General features: G+C 34.9%; 1 protein-coding gene across 5 annotated transcripts in view; it reads right to left on the bottom strand.

The window, feature by feature from the left end:
* SOX5 (SRY-box 5) overlaps window positions 1-14,700 on the bottom strand; it is a 1,043,232-nt gene that overhangs the window by 211,992 nt on the left and 816,540 nt on the right. For all 5 annotated transcript variants that reach the window (XM_025402765.1, XM_025402767.1, XM_025402764.1 and 2 more), the window contains one exon: window positions 12,361-12,447. In XM_025402765.1, the coding sequence (XP_025258550.1) occupies window positions 12,361-12,447 (87 nt within the window). The remainder of the gene's footprint in view (window positions 1-12,360; window positions 12,448-14,700) is intronic.

A 14,700-nucleotide genomic window follows, 5' to 3' on the forward strand; every position in this document is an offset into this window, starting at 1 on the left:
GACAGGGCTTCACCGTGTTAGCCAGGATGGTCTCGATCTCCTGACCTCGTGATCCGCCCGTCTCGGCCTCCCAAAGTGCTGGGATTACAGGCTTGAGCCACCGCGCCCGGCCTAATACTAATTATTTTAAATGAAATTCTAGAAACAACCTAAATGTCAAAGAAGAAGAATCAAATAATTATGGGTCATCCATGGTAAAGTATTTTGCAATCATAAAAAATTATTTTTGAAGAAAATTTAATGATGTGGGATCTAGTTTATGATATAAAGCTAGGTTTAAAAGCAGTTGGAGAGAAATGAAACATGTGTATAGTCACTCAATGCATGCACATGTCTATGTTTAAGATATGAAAGCAAATTTAGCTACATATTAATAGTAGCTATTTCTAAGTGGTGGAATTATAGTTCATTTTAATTTTTTTATTCTTTTTTTTTTTTTTTTGAGATAGAGTCTTCTTCTGTCACTCAGGCTGGAGTACAGTGGCGCAATCTCGGCTCACTGCAACCTCCGCCTCCGGGGTCAAGCAATTCTCCCACCTCAGCCTCTCGAGTAGCTGGGATTACAGGCGCACACCACAATGCCTGGCTAATTTTTTTGTATTTTTAGTAGAGACGGGATTTCACCATGCTGGCCAGGCTGATCTTGAACTCCTGACCCCGTGATCCACCCACCTTGGTCTCTCAAAGTGCTGGGATTCATATTTTTGTATTTAGAAATTTTTCCACAATGGTTATCATTACATTACTTCCATACTCAGAAAAAACTTATTTCACCTCAACATGCGGAAGTATAATTTAAAAGCTTAAGCAAATCAGCACATACTCAACACCTACAGTTGGTCCTGTACAACCCACTTAAGTTACCCTCTGCATAGGTGGGTTTCACATTCCATGAATACTGTATTTTGGATCTGTGTTTGGCTGGGAAAAAAATCCACATACAGGTGGACCTGGACCTGTGGCATTGTAGCCTGTGCTGCTCAAGGGTCAACTGTATATATTTGGTGATGAGAATTAACAAATATCATTTTGTCATTAAGTGTGTGAAAGATTAACAAAATTATTTGTTTATTTGTTTTCACTTAGTCATAAAGACATAAATAAGATTTCAAATTTAAAACAAAATTTCTAATTTTATAGTCCATATTCATATCAAACTTTTTGAACCTTCAGCCCATCTTGCTGCATCTTAAGCTTTCTCACACGACTTCCTAGACACGATTTCATTCCATTTCAACTCCTACTTAACTAACTTTTCTTCTCAATCTTTTTCACTGACTCCTCTGTTGCCACCCATAAATGCCCATATCCTCCCCAGTCCAGTCCCATTCTTTACCTTTTCTGGCCTTGAACTAACATACTTCAACCTCTAAGCACTATATTTCAACAATGCTTAGCATACTTTAACCTCTTGAGTTCTAAAATACATAGTTTCATAGTCAATGAAATAATAAGGTACGTGCCAACCCTAAGATTGTCCCCCAGTCCTATTAGCTTATTTTTAGATGCAGAATGGGGTATCTCTGAGGGTGTATCTCAGTCATAAAATTCAACATGCATAAAGTGAAAGTCACCATTTTCCTGTAATTTTAAAGCATTATCACCAATCAGCATTCTAAAATATTAATGTCTTCAATTTCCTTCTCAACTACCCATCCCTGCATTGATATTAATCAATCACAGTAATTTTTCCTCAACATAGGTTTGTTTTCCCTTTAATTAAAATTGTATGTTTCAATATTATTATATTCATATTAGTAAATAATGATGATAAATGTGTATAGTAAAAGATCTGCTCCCAACACTGCCCCTTCAAAGGTAACCACTATTATTAATTTTTGTGTGTATTATCCTTGATAACACAGATTTAAGCATATACAATAATATTTCTGTATTAGTTTGCCAGGGCTGCCGTAACAAAGTACCACAGACTGCATAGTTTAAAAGACAGAAATTGCCTTACAGTTCTGGATGCTAGAAGTCTAAGATTAAGTTGTCAGCAGGGTTGATCTGTTCCAGGCCCCCTTCCTTGGCTTGTAGATGTCTGTCTTCTCCATATGTGTTCACATCATCTCGATCTATACATACCCATGTCCAAATTTCCTCTTCTTACAAGGATACCAGTCATCTTGGGTTAGGACCCACCATAATAAACTCATTTTAATTTAATTCCCTTTGTAAAGATCCTATCTCCAAATATGTTCATATTCTGATGTTCTAGGCATGAGGACTTCAACATATGAATTAGGGTTGGTGGGTAGGGGAAGGTGGATAGTTCAACCCATAAGAATGCCTTTTAAGCAAGTGATAACATAAACACTGTTATACTGACTTAGAGAGAGCTCTTGTTCCAGCCTCCCTTCTCTATCTTCACTGCCATTTTTGTCAACTTTTTTCATGAATTTTTGTAGCAAATTTTTAAAATAGAACTTTTAAAATAGAACTTCCTGCCATCAATTGATCTCTGTACAAATCTATGCTCTAAAACTGGTACCAAAATTACCTTCCTAGATAACAAAGTCATGTCATGTCAAAGTCTAGTCCTGTCACTTCCCCTGTTTAAAGACCTCCAATTGCTCCCATTGGCTTCAGAAAAAATTGTCAAGTCATTTTTATGAATTAATGAGGTCCTTCAAAGTATTACCTAATCTTCCCACTTCCTCTGTACATCCTAAATTCTAGCCACACTGAATGTTCTAACATTACCCCACCACCAACACTCTGAGCATTTGCAAATGCCATCCTTAACAAGTGCCTTGCCTGGGCCAGTCTCTCCCTAAACATTCATTCTTCGTGTTCCAGCTCATGCATCTTGTTTTTTGTGGCTCTTTTCCTGATTTCCATGGATAACAGTTGTTCTCTTCTTTGGGAATCTACACAGCATATGTGTAGATCTTTATTATAGTATTGAATCGTTGCATTGTATTATCTTATGTTCACATTTTTCTCCCAAAATCAGGAGAGGTAGCTGCATTAGCAGCAACTGTAAATGATGGACTTTTCTATCCTCATTACCTACTATAGGTAATGGCAAATAGCATATATATTGCACATAGCAAATCATCTAACACTGTTTAATGAACGACATAAAGAATAAAGCCTCTTCCCTTTAAACCATTCTCAAATTTAAACATGCATAGGAATTCTAGTTTTGGCTTAAGAGAGTTGAGCCAAAAAAATAAGCTTTTGCAAAAGAAATCTTCCCCATTTTTACGAAAGTACTAAACTGAGATGAAGAAGTCCATCCCACGGCTTCATCTCTAAATTATCATGTTCTTCATGGTCATCCCCAAGTGTTCAGAGAGGACTTAGTAAGTGGTCTGTGAACAACGGAGAAAGTAGCAAGAGTCACAAGACATCCTTGACTTTAAAAAATTGAAAGGAATATTAACTAGAACCTTGGAATACTCCAGAGGTCTCGCACCAAAAAGGAGCTACTCTTTATTCACCTACATTCAGGATTTTAAGAGTCATAACTTATATATGTGTGTGTCTATATAGTGTATAACCCTATGGAGACACAGTCATGTATATATGAACTTGTTCCATCTGAGTCAGATAGCTAATGCCATGAGTTCACTTGTGTGTGACTGATAGTAATTTATTTTCATGTTTCAGTTATTTGCATTCTTGTATGTTTTTAATCTATGCTAGTCCTGCTCCAGTCCCCTTCGAATGAAAGGTAACTGAAGTAAGACACAAAAATATTGTTTCAGTCTTCCTGCTGCCTAAAAACTGCAGGCATGGCAGTCATTTATACTTCTGTATTCCACAGAAGCAGCACATGTCAGATTCCTTAATATAATGAGACAAAGTCATGAGGGAAAGGAACCAGCTTCAGTCATCGCCAGCTCAGCAAAAGACATCATGATCTCATATGGTTTGGCTGTGTCCCCACCCAAATCTCATCTTGAATTTAGCTACCACAATTCCCATGTGTTGTAGGTGAGACCTGGTGGGAGGTAATTTAATCATGGGGGTGGGTCTTTTCCACGCTATTCTCATGATAGTGAATAAGTCGCACAAGATTTGATGATTTTATAAAGGGGAGTTTCCCTGCACTAGTTCTCGTCTCTAGTCTGCCGCCATGTTTAGTGCCTTTCACTTTCCGCCATGACTGTGAGGCCTCCACAGCCATGTGGAACTGTAAGTCCATTAAATCTCTTTCTTTTGCAAATTGCCCAGTCACGGGTATGTCTTTATCAGCAGTGTGAAAATGGACTAATACACCATCCATACATTGCTTGGTCAAAATCCAGGTGTTCATTTTTTTGTCTACTTCATCTTCCCCACATAATTCATTGGAAATTTATCAACCCTAGAACATATTATAAATTAGTCTCTATATCTCGTTTCCACTATTACTCCTTAATCCAGGCCACTATCATCTCTTGCCTGTACTACAACAATTGCTTTCTAGCCATTGTCTCTATTTCTACTTGTTTCCTTACTAAAATCCATTCTCCAAACAAACATTCATAGTTATCTGCTGGTAAATCAAGTCATGTCACATGTCTGTATAAAACTGTTTCAAAACTTTATTCTGCACATGGAATAAAATGCAAACTCCTACCCTTACGAAGCCCAGAATGGTGTGCCCCTTGCCTTCTTCCCTGGCATCATCTCTTCCTATTTTCTCTTTTGTCAATATGATTCTTTGAGTTCCTCTAATACCAATATGCAAACTTGCTCCCACCATAGGACCTTTCAATGTTAACTGTTACTCTCAGAAAACTCTTCCCCCAGATCCTGGTTTCTCAACCTCAGCACAGTTGACATTTAGGCCAGACAATTTTCATAGGGAGTTGTCTTGCCTCTATCTTCTAGATGCAGGTGGGACCCTCACTCCTAGTTATAATGCCCCAGAATGTCTCCAGACATTGTCAAATTTCCCCTGGTGGAGCAAAATCATCCTCTTTAAGTGACTGGCTTTTTTCTTTACTTCATTCAGCATATGTTCACAGGGCAGCTCCCATGTGCCTCATACTGTTTTTAAGTGTTGAGGATACTACGAGTACAAGCCAGAAAAGAATGCATGCCTTCAGATAGCTTAAATTTAAATGAAAAAGATAACAACAAAACAAATACAATCAAATTTATCCAAGGTAATAACTTAAAGGCCAGCTCCTCGGAGGGCCTTCACGGACCACTGGAATTATAAAAGCAATCATAACTTACTTTCTATCACATCACCCAATTTTTATACTATAGTAGTTAGCATTCTATGTTATATTCTTATTGATATAGTTATTTATTTATTGTATCTCCCAGTAGAGTATAAGCTTTATGATAACAGGATACTATTATAATTTGTTTTGCTCAACACTGTATTTCTAGCATCTACAGAATAATGTCTAACACATAGTGGATACCTTTATACAGATTTATGACCACTTGTTGAATGAATAAAATAAATAAACTTAAGAACAAAGAAAAGTCCTTGGTTAGCCGATACTGTACAATTTTATGCACAAGAATAACCTTCATCAGGGTTGAATTAAAGATGATCTCAAAAACATAGAAATAAGAAAAAATACACAAAAATTACTATTTCCCCAATATTGTTTTACTCCACCCAAATGAAATAGATAAATGGCTTGAAATCAAATCATCAAAATCAAAGTAAACCATTGGGAACTATTGTCCAAATAAAGGAAAAGTAAAAGTAAACTCACTTTAGAAAAAAATGTCCTAGAAGTTTAGAGCTAAAAGTAAACTAATTACATTTCTTCCTTCAAAAAACTTACCAAAAATTTAATTCTTTGTTTCAAAGTGAAAATCTTTGCAAAGGTGTTTTGTTTGTTTTATTATTCGCGTTTGTCAGACTACTAGTGTTACAATTTGAATAAGACTTTACTTGGTTTAATTTTTTTATGGAAATGTCACTTTCAACTGGTATTCCACTTGAAACATCTAAAAATCATTCATTGTGTTGCCTTTTAATATTCCGCCTGATGAAGAACTACTACTAAGCTATAAGCTCTAGGAGGGCAGGAATCTGTCTACTAAATACTAATGGTATTTGCTACCATTATATCTCCAGAGCTACCACATGGCAAGACAGACAACAGCCTTTGTTGAATAAGCTGAAAATAAAATGAATAAAAACTAAGTTAGTCTAAATGTATAAGGGAAGCTTCTTTCAGCAGCATTCTTATCCAGTGAAAGAGAAAAGGCAGACCTCCCCTCATCAAAAAGGCTAAATAAAAATGGCACTATTACAGCTCATGAAACGAGTATTTGTTGTTAGGTTATCCTACCTTCAAACATCTATTAATTGGTTCTTTACATTAAGAAAGAATTTAATCAGACTTTGATAAAATTTAGCTACATATTCTTTACTGCAATATAGATATCCTTCAGAAGTTGGAATCAATTAAAATTATGTAAGGAATACTATAGTTTATTACATGACTGAGTATACATTAATTGACATCTTGTACCCTGTTAATACTGTAAGTATTCTTACCTTTTTAAATATGTTTCTGATTTATTTTGACAAGATAGTGTTGTTTTTGCTTCAGTCTCCTAAAATCCAAGCCTTGGCTTGGATTTAAGTATATCGAATGTGGAAAACTTTCCATTTTAAGGGTGACACCATCAGAGTGAATAAAATAATTAACAAGTAGCTATAGTCTTCACTACTGTTGCCCCATGGTGAATGTTTTGTTTCTGGAACATTATGAAAGAGATGTACCCATTATAATTTCTATAGTGAGTGAAAGGGTTATTCTTGTTACCTTTTTAAAAAAGTATTGCTCTGTAAAACATCTTATTAAAAAATGTTGCCTTTTAATGGAGACTGTAATTTTAGGAACTTTTTCCAAGACTATTCCATCCACTTACTTATTGTACTTGAAACATAAATCCATTATTTTAAAATATCACATTAAATCTGCTGCATTTGGAATGTAGTCAAAAATAGTTATCCCAAAACATGGCATTTTTTGCTTGTCATTCATTCCTCAAATATGCACTACATTCCAAACTTTGAGCCAACAGAATATTAGGTAGTCTACAAGGGACTGGTCAATATGTAAACAGGGAACAATACAAAACTGAGTGTGTGTGTGCTAGGGGCAGATCTAAGGACAGAGTATCTTGGAGGCAAATTATAGAAGTTCTTCATCCAGGTTTGGTAGGTCTCTCCAGTTTTAAAGGATTCTAGAGATCACCCAGTCAAACTCTGTTGAAGACAGACTGCTAAGCGTTACATAAAACACACAGGCCTTAAAGGCAGTGAGAAGTTAAGTTCAAATTTTGACTCTGCCACAACTAGAGTATGTGGTGTTTGATAATTAGTTTCTGAGTCTCAATTTATTCATATGTAAAATTAGAATTAAATGATGATGTCACAATAATTGTGTAAGAAAGATGTTTACACAGTGCCTGTAAGAAGATGTTCACTAAGTAGCAGGCAATAAATCATAATTGGCAACTTTTCAAAAATGAGTAGATGAGGAAATAAACCAAAAGTGGTAGCCCAATTGCCACAAGTGCTTGGAAGAATCAGCCCACATAACATCAAATCACTGTGGCTACACCATGCGTTCCTAGTAAATTTTACTACAAAACAGGAAAAGGTTTTAGGTTAACTGCATTATCCAACAGTCTGGAGAGTATTTAAACAAGCTTTGGAATTCATATCTACAAGAAAACAAATAATGTGTTTATAATTATTTTAATTTTAGAATCTTTATGCTTCTCAAACAAGCGATTTTTTTAAATGAATGAATGCATTTTTAAATGAGAAACATGTTGAGGAGAGTATTTTTTCCAATACAAAACCCAGATTAAATATGTAAGAGTTTAATATTTGATTAACTGTATGTTTAAAACACACATTATTAAGTACTTTAAAAAGTACAAAATATATAAAACTTCCTAATTGTTAACTGGTCTATCAATATACAGATCAATTGAGATACAGTGACCTATCCTTTTCTTCCAATCACTAGCTGTAATTACACACTGGCATGAGGACACTGGCATCATGAGACAGAGCAAGTCACTGGTTTATAGAAAATGTAGTCACTCTTTGCTTTTATAGACATTGCCAAACTTATTTTGAAAACTTATATTCTATGCACCAGCAGTCTTTCTTTAGTTCTTGTGAAATAGTTTTTATAAGAAGTGAAAACATTACTCATAAGCAACTACAGAGGAACTATAAAACAAGCTTAGTAGATTAAAAACATTAAACATTTACTTTATTTAGAAGTAAATGACTACATGTTGTGTACCTTCCTTATGGCTGACTCTTGTATTGAACAAATTCCAGATCCAACAGTTCTCTCAGAAAATAATCAACATTTCCAACCCCTTTGTAAAAATGTGCAGATATATATGTTTTAGGTTCATGCACAAATGTAATAATCACAAGATTACTATTCGCAAACCACATGATTCTTAAATCTTTACTGGATTTTAAAAGAACATGTTTGAAATAACTTCAGAGGTGTTATAAATCCTTACATATTGAAATGCTGAAATATTAGTTTCCATGTTTTAAATTTATAAAACTTACAGGATCCCTTACTAGATTTTTTACCTAGGATCTGATTCCTATTCTAAGCCTGCTTTTTTCAAATCATCTAATGTTATTTAGACATAATTATCCCTTTCAAGCCACTGACTGACTCTATATATCTTCTATCTCAAACATTTACATGCCACCTAAAAGATTATCTACTTTAATCCACACACTGAATCTACATTGCATATGTCTTTAATTCATGAGCTCTGAAAGGCTATAGTATTGCTGAATGGATTATCTCCTTGAATCCCTTATTGGCAGTTCTAGAGGTGTTTGGTGTTTGCCTTTATAGCCCTTCTTCTAGAATACACAAAATTATAGCCTTGCAAAAGAACCATTTGCTGAATTATATCAAATGCCCCTGGCACTTTTGTTAAAAACAGATCCAACAGTTTGTGGGCCTGAATTAATGCACTGTGACCAGGGTCAGAAGAATCCATCAGAGATTCTGAGGGGAAACAAACCAGGCTCTAAAAAATTCTTGAAATAAGGCAGGTAGAGAAATTGGTCTAGAATTTTTTAAAGTGACTTGGCCAGAGAACCTCCCATACACAGCTCTGCGTTTATCAAGATAAAAACAATTGAGAGTATTTTGCATGCAGATATTTGTGTTATAATTCTACAAATAAATATTAAGTCAGCAAAATACAGATTTTGCAATTACTTTGTTGAAAAACAAATGATCTGCTCAGATTAGTTAAACCCAACATGGATCCCCAGATATTAACCTCAGGTGAGGTACCAATGCAATGACCTTCAGTGTAATGGAATTTCATGCTAGCTGAAACTGTGTGTGACTATTCGTTGCCAACTGGAGTACAGGCATTGTTTCTCCCTCTGCACTCAATAACTATGAGACTCTAAAGTGTATTTCTTCACCTTTCACATTACTGTTACTCAGTGCTTCTGCTATAGATAAGGGCAAAAGGCTCTGTAAACTGACCAGTTATACTGTGTCGTTGACAAGTAAAGAAGAAACAAAGAATTCCTTTGGGCAGCTAATCATTTATAGCATATATTGACTGCTGTTGGCAGAACTTTTCAGTCAAACTGTTTTGTTCTGCAAAACCAGATCGAGTGTCCTTTTCATGTGTTTGCTAGAGGATTGTTTCTAATTTAACTTTAAAACCTAATTCACATTTCCAAAGTACCAGAGCATAAAATGGCATAAATTCTAACAGGTAAAATAATCTAACATGAAAAATAACTTTATGCTCTTAGAAGTAGGTGACCTTTACTAACTCACATTGTTTCTTGAAAAATGAGATTGACTTTAAGTGGGCATGACAACTATTTATTGATAGCTAAACTCTCCAAATCAAATGCTATTCATTTTTCCTATTTTAAAAAGTCTCTCATTCTTACTTTTTGAATATTAATAGTAAGAAACACCTCTCTAAACCCTTCCAAGCTATGATTGTAATATTTGTCCAAATGCTCTGAAACGAATTCACTGATAGCAATTGAAAACAGCACTTAAAAATAGAGCTCAGTCCTCACTTGGCTGTAGTATGAAATATTCAGAAAAGGGAAAAGGGCACACACACACGTACACACACACTCATTCACTCACACATCTCCTGGAACTAATTAAAAATTAAAAGGAAACTGGCTAATAGAAATGGTGGAAAAAAGTTTCCATGCACACCAAGGCTCTGTGAATACTGCAAAGGCTGGAAACATCCTAACAAATGCAAAGGTTCTCTTTAAATACATTATTTTAAATTAACCTTAATAAATAATAATTCAATACATTCATATATTCAGATTTTTAAAAAAATTTTACTTATTCTTCCTCAACTAAACAAGTATAGGAGAACATAAGACTTACATCTTTATTTGCCTCAAAAAATTACTTCCAAAACAACTAAGCCATTGTTCTTGTCTGACTTCTGAAGTGGCAGGAAAACCACATTCCTGGGCCCTACATAATCTTTGTGCCTGACCCCCCAAGAACCTTTAAGTCAAATTCACTTACCCCCAGAAGGTAACACACTATTGTATCCTCTCCACTTTCTAACCACCTGTGAACAATGGATAGTAATTGCAACTGTCATGGGCAGTCAGTAGGAAAAGTAACCCAGTGCTGTTTTCCAGGTTTACTGCCAAACCTGAGTTGAACACCTAATAACCATGCCCTGAACAGAAGAAAGACCTACAGTTGCTTTTAAAATGCATCAGAAAACAGTGTTTTGAACAGAACCAGAGGACAATAACCTAACTTGTACTCTGAATGTGAAGCTTAAAAAACTCAGAATTAAAGACAGAAAACTTCTTTTGTGATTGTACTGTAGCTTCCTAAACTAACCCCCAAGGCAAGCCTGAAAGGGACAGCCGAGCTTTCCTCTAAGCTTGTCATCACTGCTGTTGCTGCTTTTAAGTTTGACTTGTGAAGGAAAATGAGGGGGGGAAAAATGTTTGTCCTCCATTGGAATGAGATCAGAAGGCTTGGAAAAGGCAGTCTTCTCTGCGCTACTGTGAGTTATTACCTAGGTCAGAGGAGAATAAAAAACCTTGGAGAATGCATCCTATGCCTCAGGGGTAAATGGGTTAAAATCCATCAAAATAATATCAAGGACCTGCAGCCTCTGAAGATGAAGCTTCTCAGTTCTCCTTAAACTTTGTCTTCAAGCTATTTAAGGCATATCGATTCTCATTCATTTGAATTTGATTCCATTGTAGATTTTGTTTACTGAATTTATTGATTAGCACCAATTCATTTTCTCATCACCCTTTCACAAGTAATCATAGCCTAAATACATGTAATTCCAAATGAGTTGCATGAAAAGTGAAATATATAGTAAAACATTTTGCGGAAGTGTTTAGATATCCAGATGTTAATGTCATGTAGGCCAAACATTTAAGAACGATGCTCTGCCTTTCTCCAGGATACACTGATGGAGTAAAGCCTTAAGAGAGAAAATTGCTTCTCTCATTGGGAAAACACTTGCACAGACACACATATGCAAAAAAGTTATTTATACACATATTTCACATGTATAATAATATAAATCTGGTGATGTTTTAAATATATATTTAGCCTCTACCAAAAATATACACAGTAATATATAACCAATAACTAAATATTTTATACTGATGACTAAGTATCTTGACTTTCTCAAAATCCTACTGTAGAGCTCAGAATCTTAAGTGTCCTACTAGCAACAAATAGAAAACCATAGATTGCCTACCATGTTTTGAGAAAATATACTTTTAAATTAATTGAAAGGATAATTTGGTTTTATTTTATATGAGGAAATTAAATCTTCTCCCCTTGTTATTGGTAGGAGTTTATTAAGATATGAATAGTTTCACAGAATGTTTCTTAGCTGGATGTAATTGCTGATTCAAATAAAACCAAAACAAATTGTTACCCTGACTGGTACAAAACAACCTTCTATTATGCTCTCCCTATTCATCATTTCTGGTTTTAAATTCAGGTTATACTTAAACACCTATATTTCTTATATGTACAATGTACAAAATTATCTTATAAAATACAGTTTTTAACCTTGCTGTAGGTACATTCTTACTTATAAAATAAATAATTTAATTTTTTTTAAATGATGAAAATCAGAGCCTGTTAGAGGTATAGTGGGGTGATTCTGTTGAAAACAATGTATCATTTATTCCATAAGGCACAAAGAAAGAAAGAATATGAGAACCCTGCTATGTTCTCCTTTAAGACAGAAAGAAGAAACCACAAACACATAGAATGCAAGCAGCAGAAGAGGTGAGGGCAGACATACTTTATCACCATTAATATTCCTGAATATCAACTTCATTTTGGTACATTTTGGATCAAAATAATCACACTGTATTACCTTTTATTTCGCCAAAGTTCCCCGATCCCATTGCAAGAAGCTTGTCTTTCCAGTCCTTTGAGAGTAGCTTTTCAATACTGGGGGTTTCTAAGTAAAGAAAAAAAGAAGTAAGCAAATCAACATGACTCTCCTTACAATGGAGCTCATTAAAAGTCTATCAGCTAAAAATAAGGCCAATCCTATCCCAGCCCCACTTTATAATGGCTTCATCAAAAAACTGATAACAGGGGTGGAAAAAAAGAATGTGTTTTGTCACCTGCTGTTTCAAAATCATTAGCTTTTTCCTCTTGCGGAACAAAGCCATACTAATTCTTTATGACAATGGGTACACATAAACCTTGCAGTTCATTGTTTTTCAATTTGGTGAACAAATTCTTGCTATAATGGATGCTTGTCAATTTCAGGGTGTTAGTCTGCAGTCAAAAAATAATTATGTTGATAAAATGCGGAGTAAAAAAAGGCAAAGAATTAGCTCTTAAATCTGCTACATGTAATTATATCCCTCTGTGTGTTTACAATTACATCCACTTTATAATATGTGTTTAACATCGTGTGGCGGTAAGCACACTGTGGTAAGATTTGCCAGTACCGCGAACATAAGCAAAAAAAAAAAAAAAAAAGAAGGTTGGTATAAAAGAAGCTTTAAAAAGATTGCAAAATCTAGAGAAGCGAGGAATGCCTATAATGGAAACCTATTATTTGTTTATTTCAGATTTGTATCATACTCTTTTACAATGCCCTGTGTTCGGACAGGGCACACACATTTTAGAAAGCAAGGTTCTGCTTTAGTCTGGTATTTGTTTCTACATATAACATAGTTTTTGACCTTTCCTTTTGTGTTGGACTTTAATGCATAAGTAAATATAAATGCTAATAAAAAAATCCCAAACATTAAACTCAGTTTCAAACAATATAATTGTATATTCTTGTCAGCACTTAGATGGGTACACAATTACAATGGCTTTCAATCCCATGATTAGCACAGCATTCACTTAGAAAATGGAATGTACTAAAAGATAAGTGTCCCAGTATGCTCCATCTAAATAACAATACCCACACTTACTATATAGATCTAAGACATACACTGCCATTCTCCACATTGGTGTTTATGTGTATTTGTGTTTGTTCAGGCATTTGTTTACCCCCTACTAGGAGCATAAAGGGGATACATGTTAACTTATCAAAGAGACCCTCTGGCCTAGAGACTATAATATTATTAGAAACTGCTTAATTTTCCCCACAGTAAAATGCATTGTAAAGAGTTTTCATCATCATGTTTAGTTAATGCTATCTACTTTTTCCAGGGTCCCCTCTTTTCAGCAGTCAGCTAGCAGAGTCAAAAAGCCTATGTGGAGTTTTCAACAAAGCACAGGTGCCATTTTCCTTGGGAAAAAAAAAATAACGATATGGAACACTTCTGTCTCACATGTCAGAAACTTGTGGAAAATAAAATGGTGAAAAGCTCTGAATGATTACTTTTTTACATAGTCTATATGTACACACATATACATATGTGCAAATATGTATATGCACTTACAACTTAATATATGCACACTTACCTATGGAATGAATTTGAAATGAATGAATGCAGTTGAAATGAGTGAACGAAAAATGAATTTTTTCCTTCAGAACAAAATACATAGCTCTATTTTTCACATTTAAGGAACTAATACTGAAGAATTTACTTTTAGTTTTTCTTAAAATATCCCAATTTCTATGTGGGATTGTTTCAGAATATTAACAGCAACTCTAGGAGTCATAACACAGAGTAAATATCTTCATATTGTAACCAGTATTTCTCTTCATTGAGGCTTTAAAAGTAACTTTGAAAAACTTCCGCAAGGACTTCCAACATTTCTACATTCCCAGTAAACAGTTTGAGAGTAAAATTATTTCTTAAACCTTATCAGAGTAGGTCAAACAAACACCACTGTTTCTTTTTTCCAGCACTCTACAAAAATTCTTGAGTAGCATGTAAACAGGGCACAGCCAATATGGTATTTGCAATAGAGTACTGTCAGTCATTAAAAGCTAACAAACCTTTGCAAAGCAGGAATGCAGCAATAGAAATCCATTGTGCACTAACAATAGGCCCCTGAACCTCCAGGCACCAAAAGCAGACCATTTTACTTTTAAGGCTATTGTCTGCAAAGTCCATGACAAAGCTTTTCCCCTGCAGCTAGACAAAATATTCACTGTAGTGTGCTCATAAAGAAACAGGAGTCTTCTGTCTCAGTTGCAGAGTTAAAGAAACAGCAGCCAGATTTCTGAAACCTGCAGAACATTCCTGGGCTCTTTATTAACTAGCATAAAGATATAAGGCTGGTAAACAGCGCCAGT

This window comes from Theropithecus gelada, chromosome 11 (assembly GCF_003255815.1).
Source record: "Theropithecus gelada isolate Dixy chromosome 11, Tgel_1.0, whole genome shotgun sequence".
In the NCBI taxonomy this organism is placed as follows: domain Eukaryota; kingdom Metazoa; phylum Chordata; class Mammalia; order Primates; family Cercopithecidae; genus Theropithecus; species Theropithecus gelada.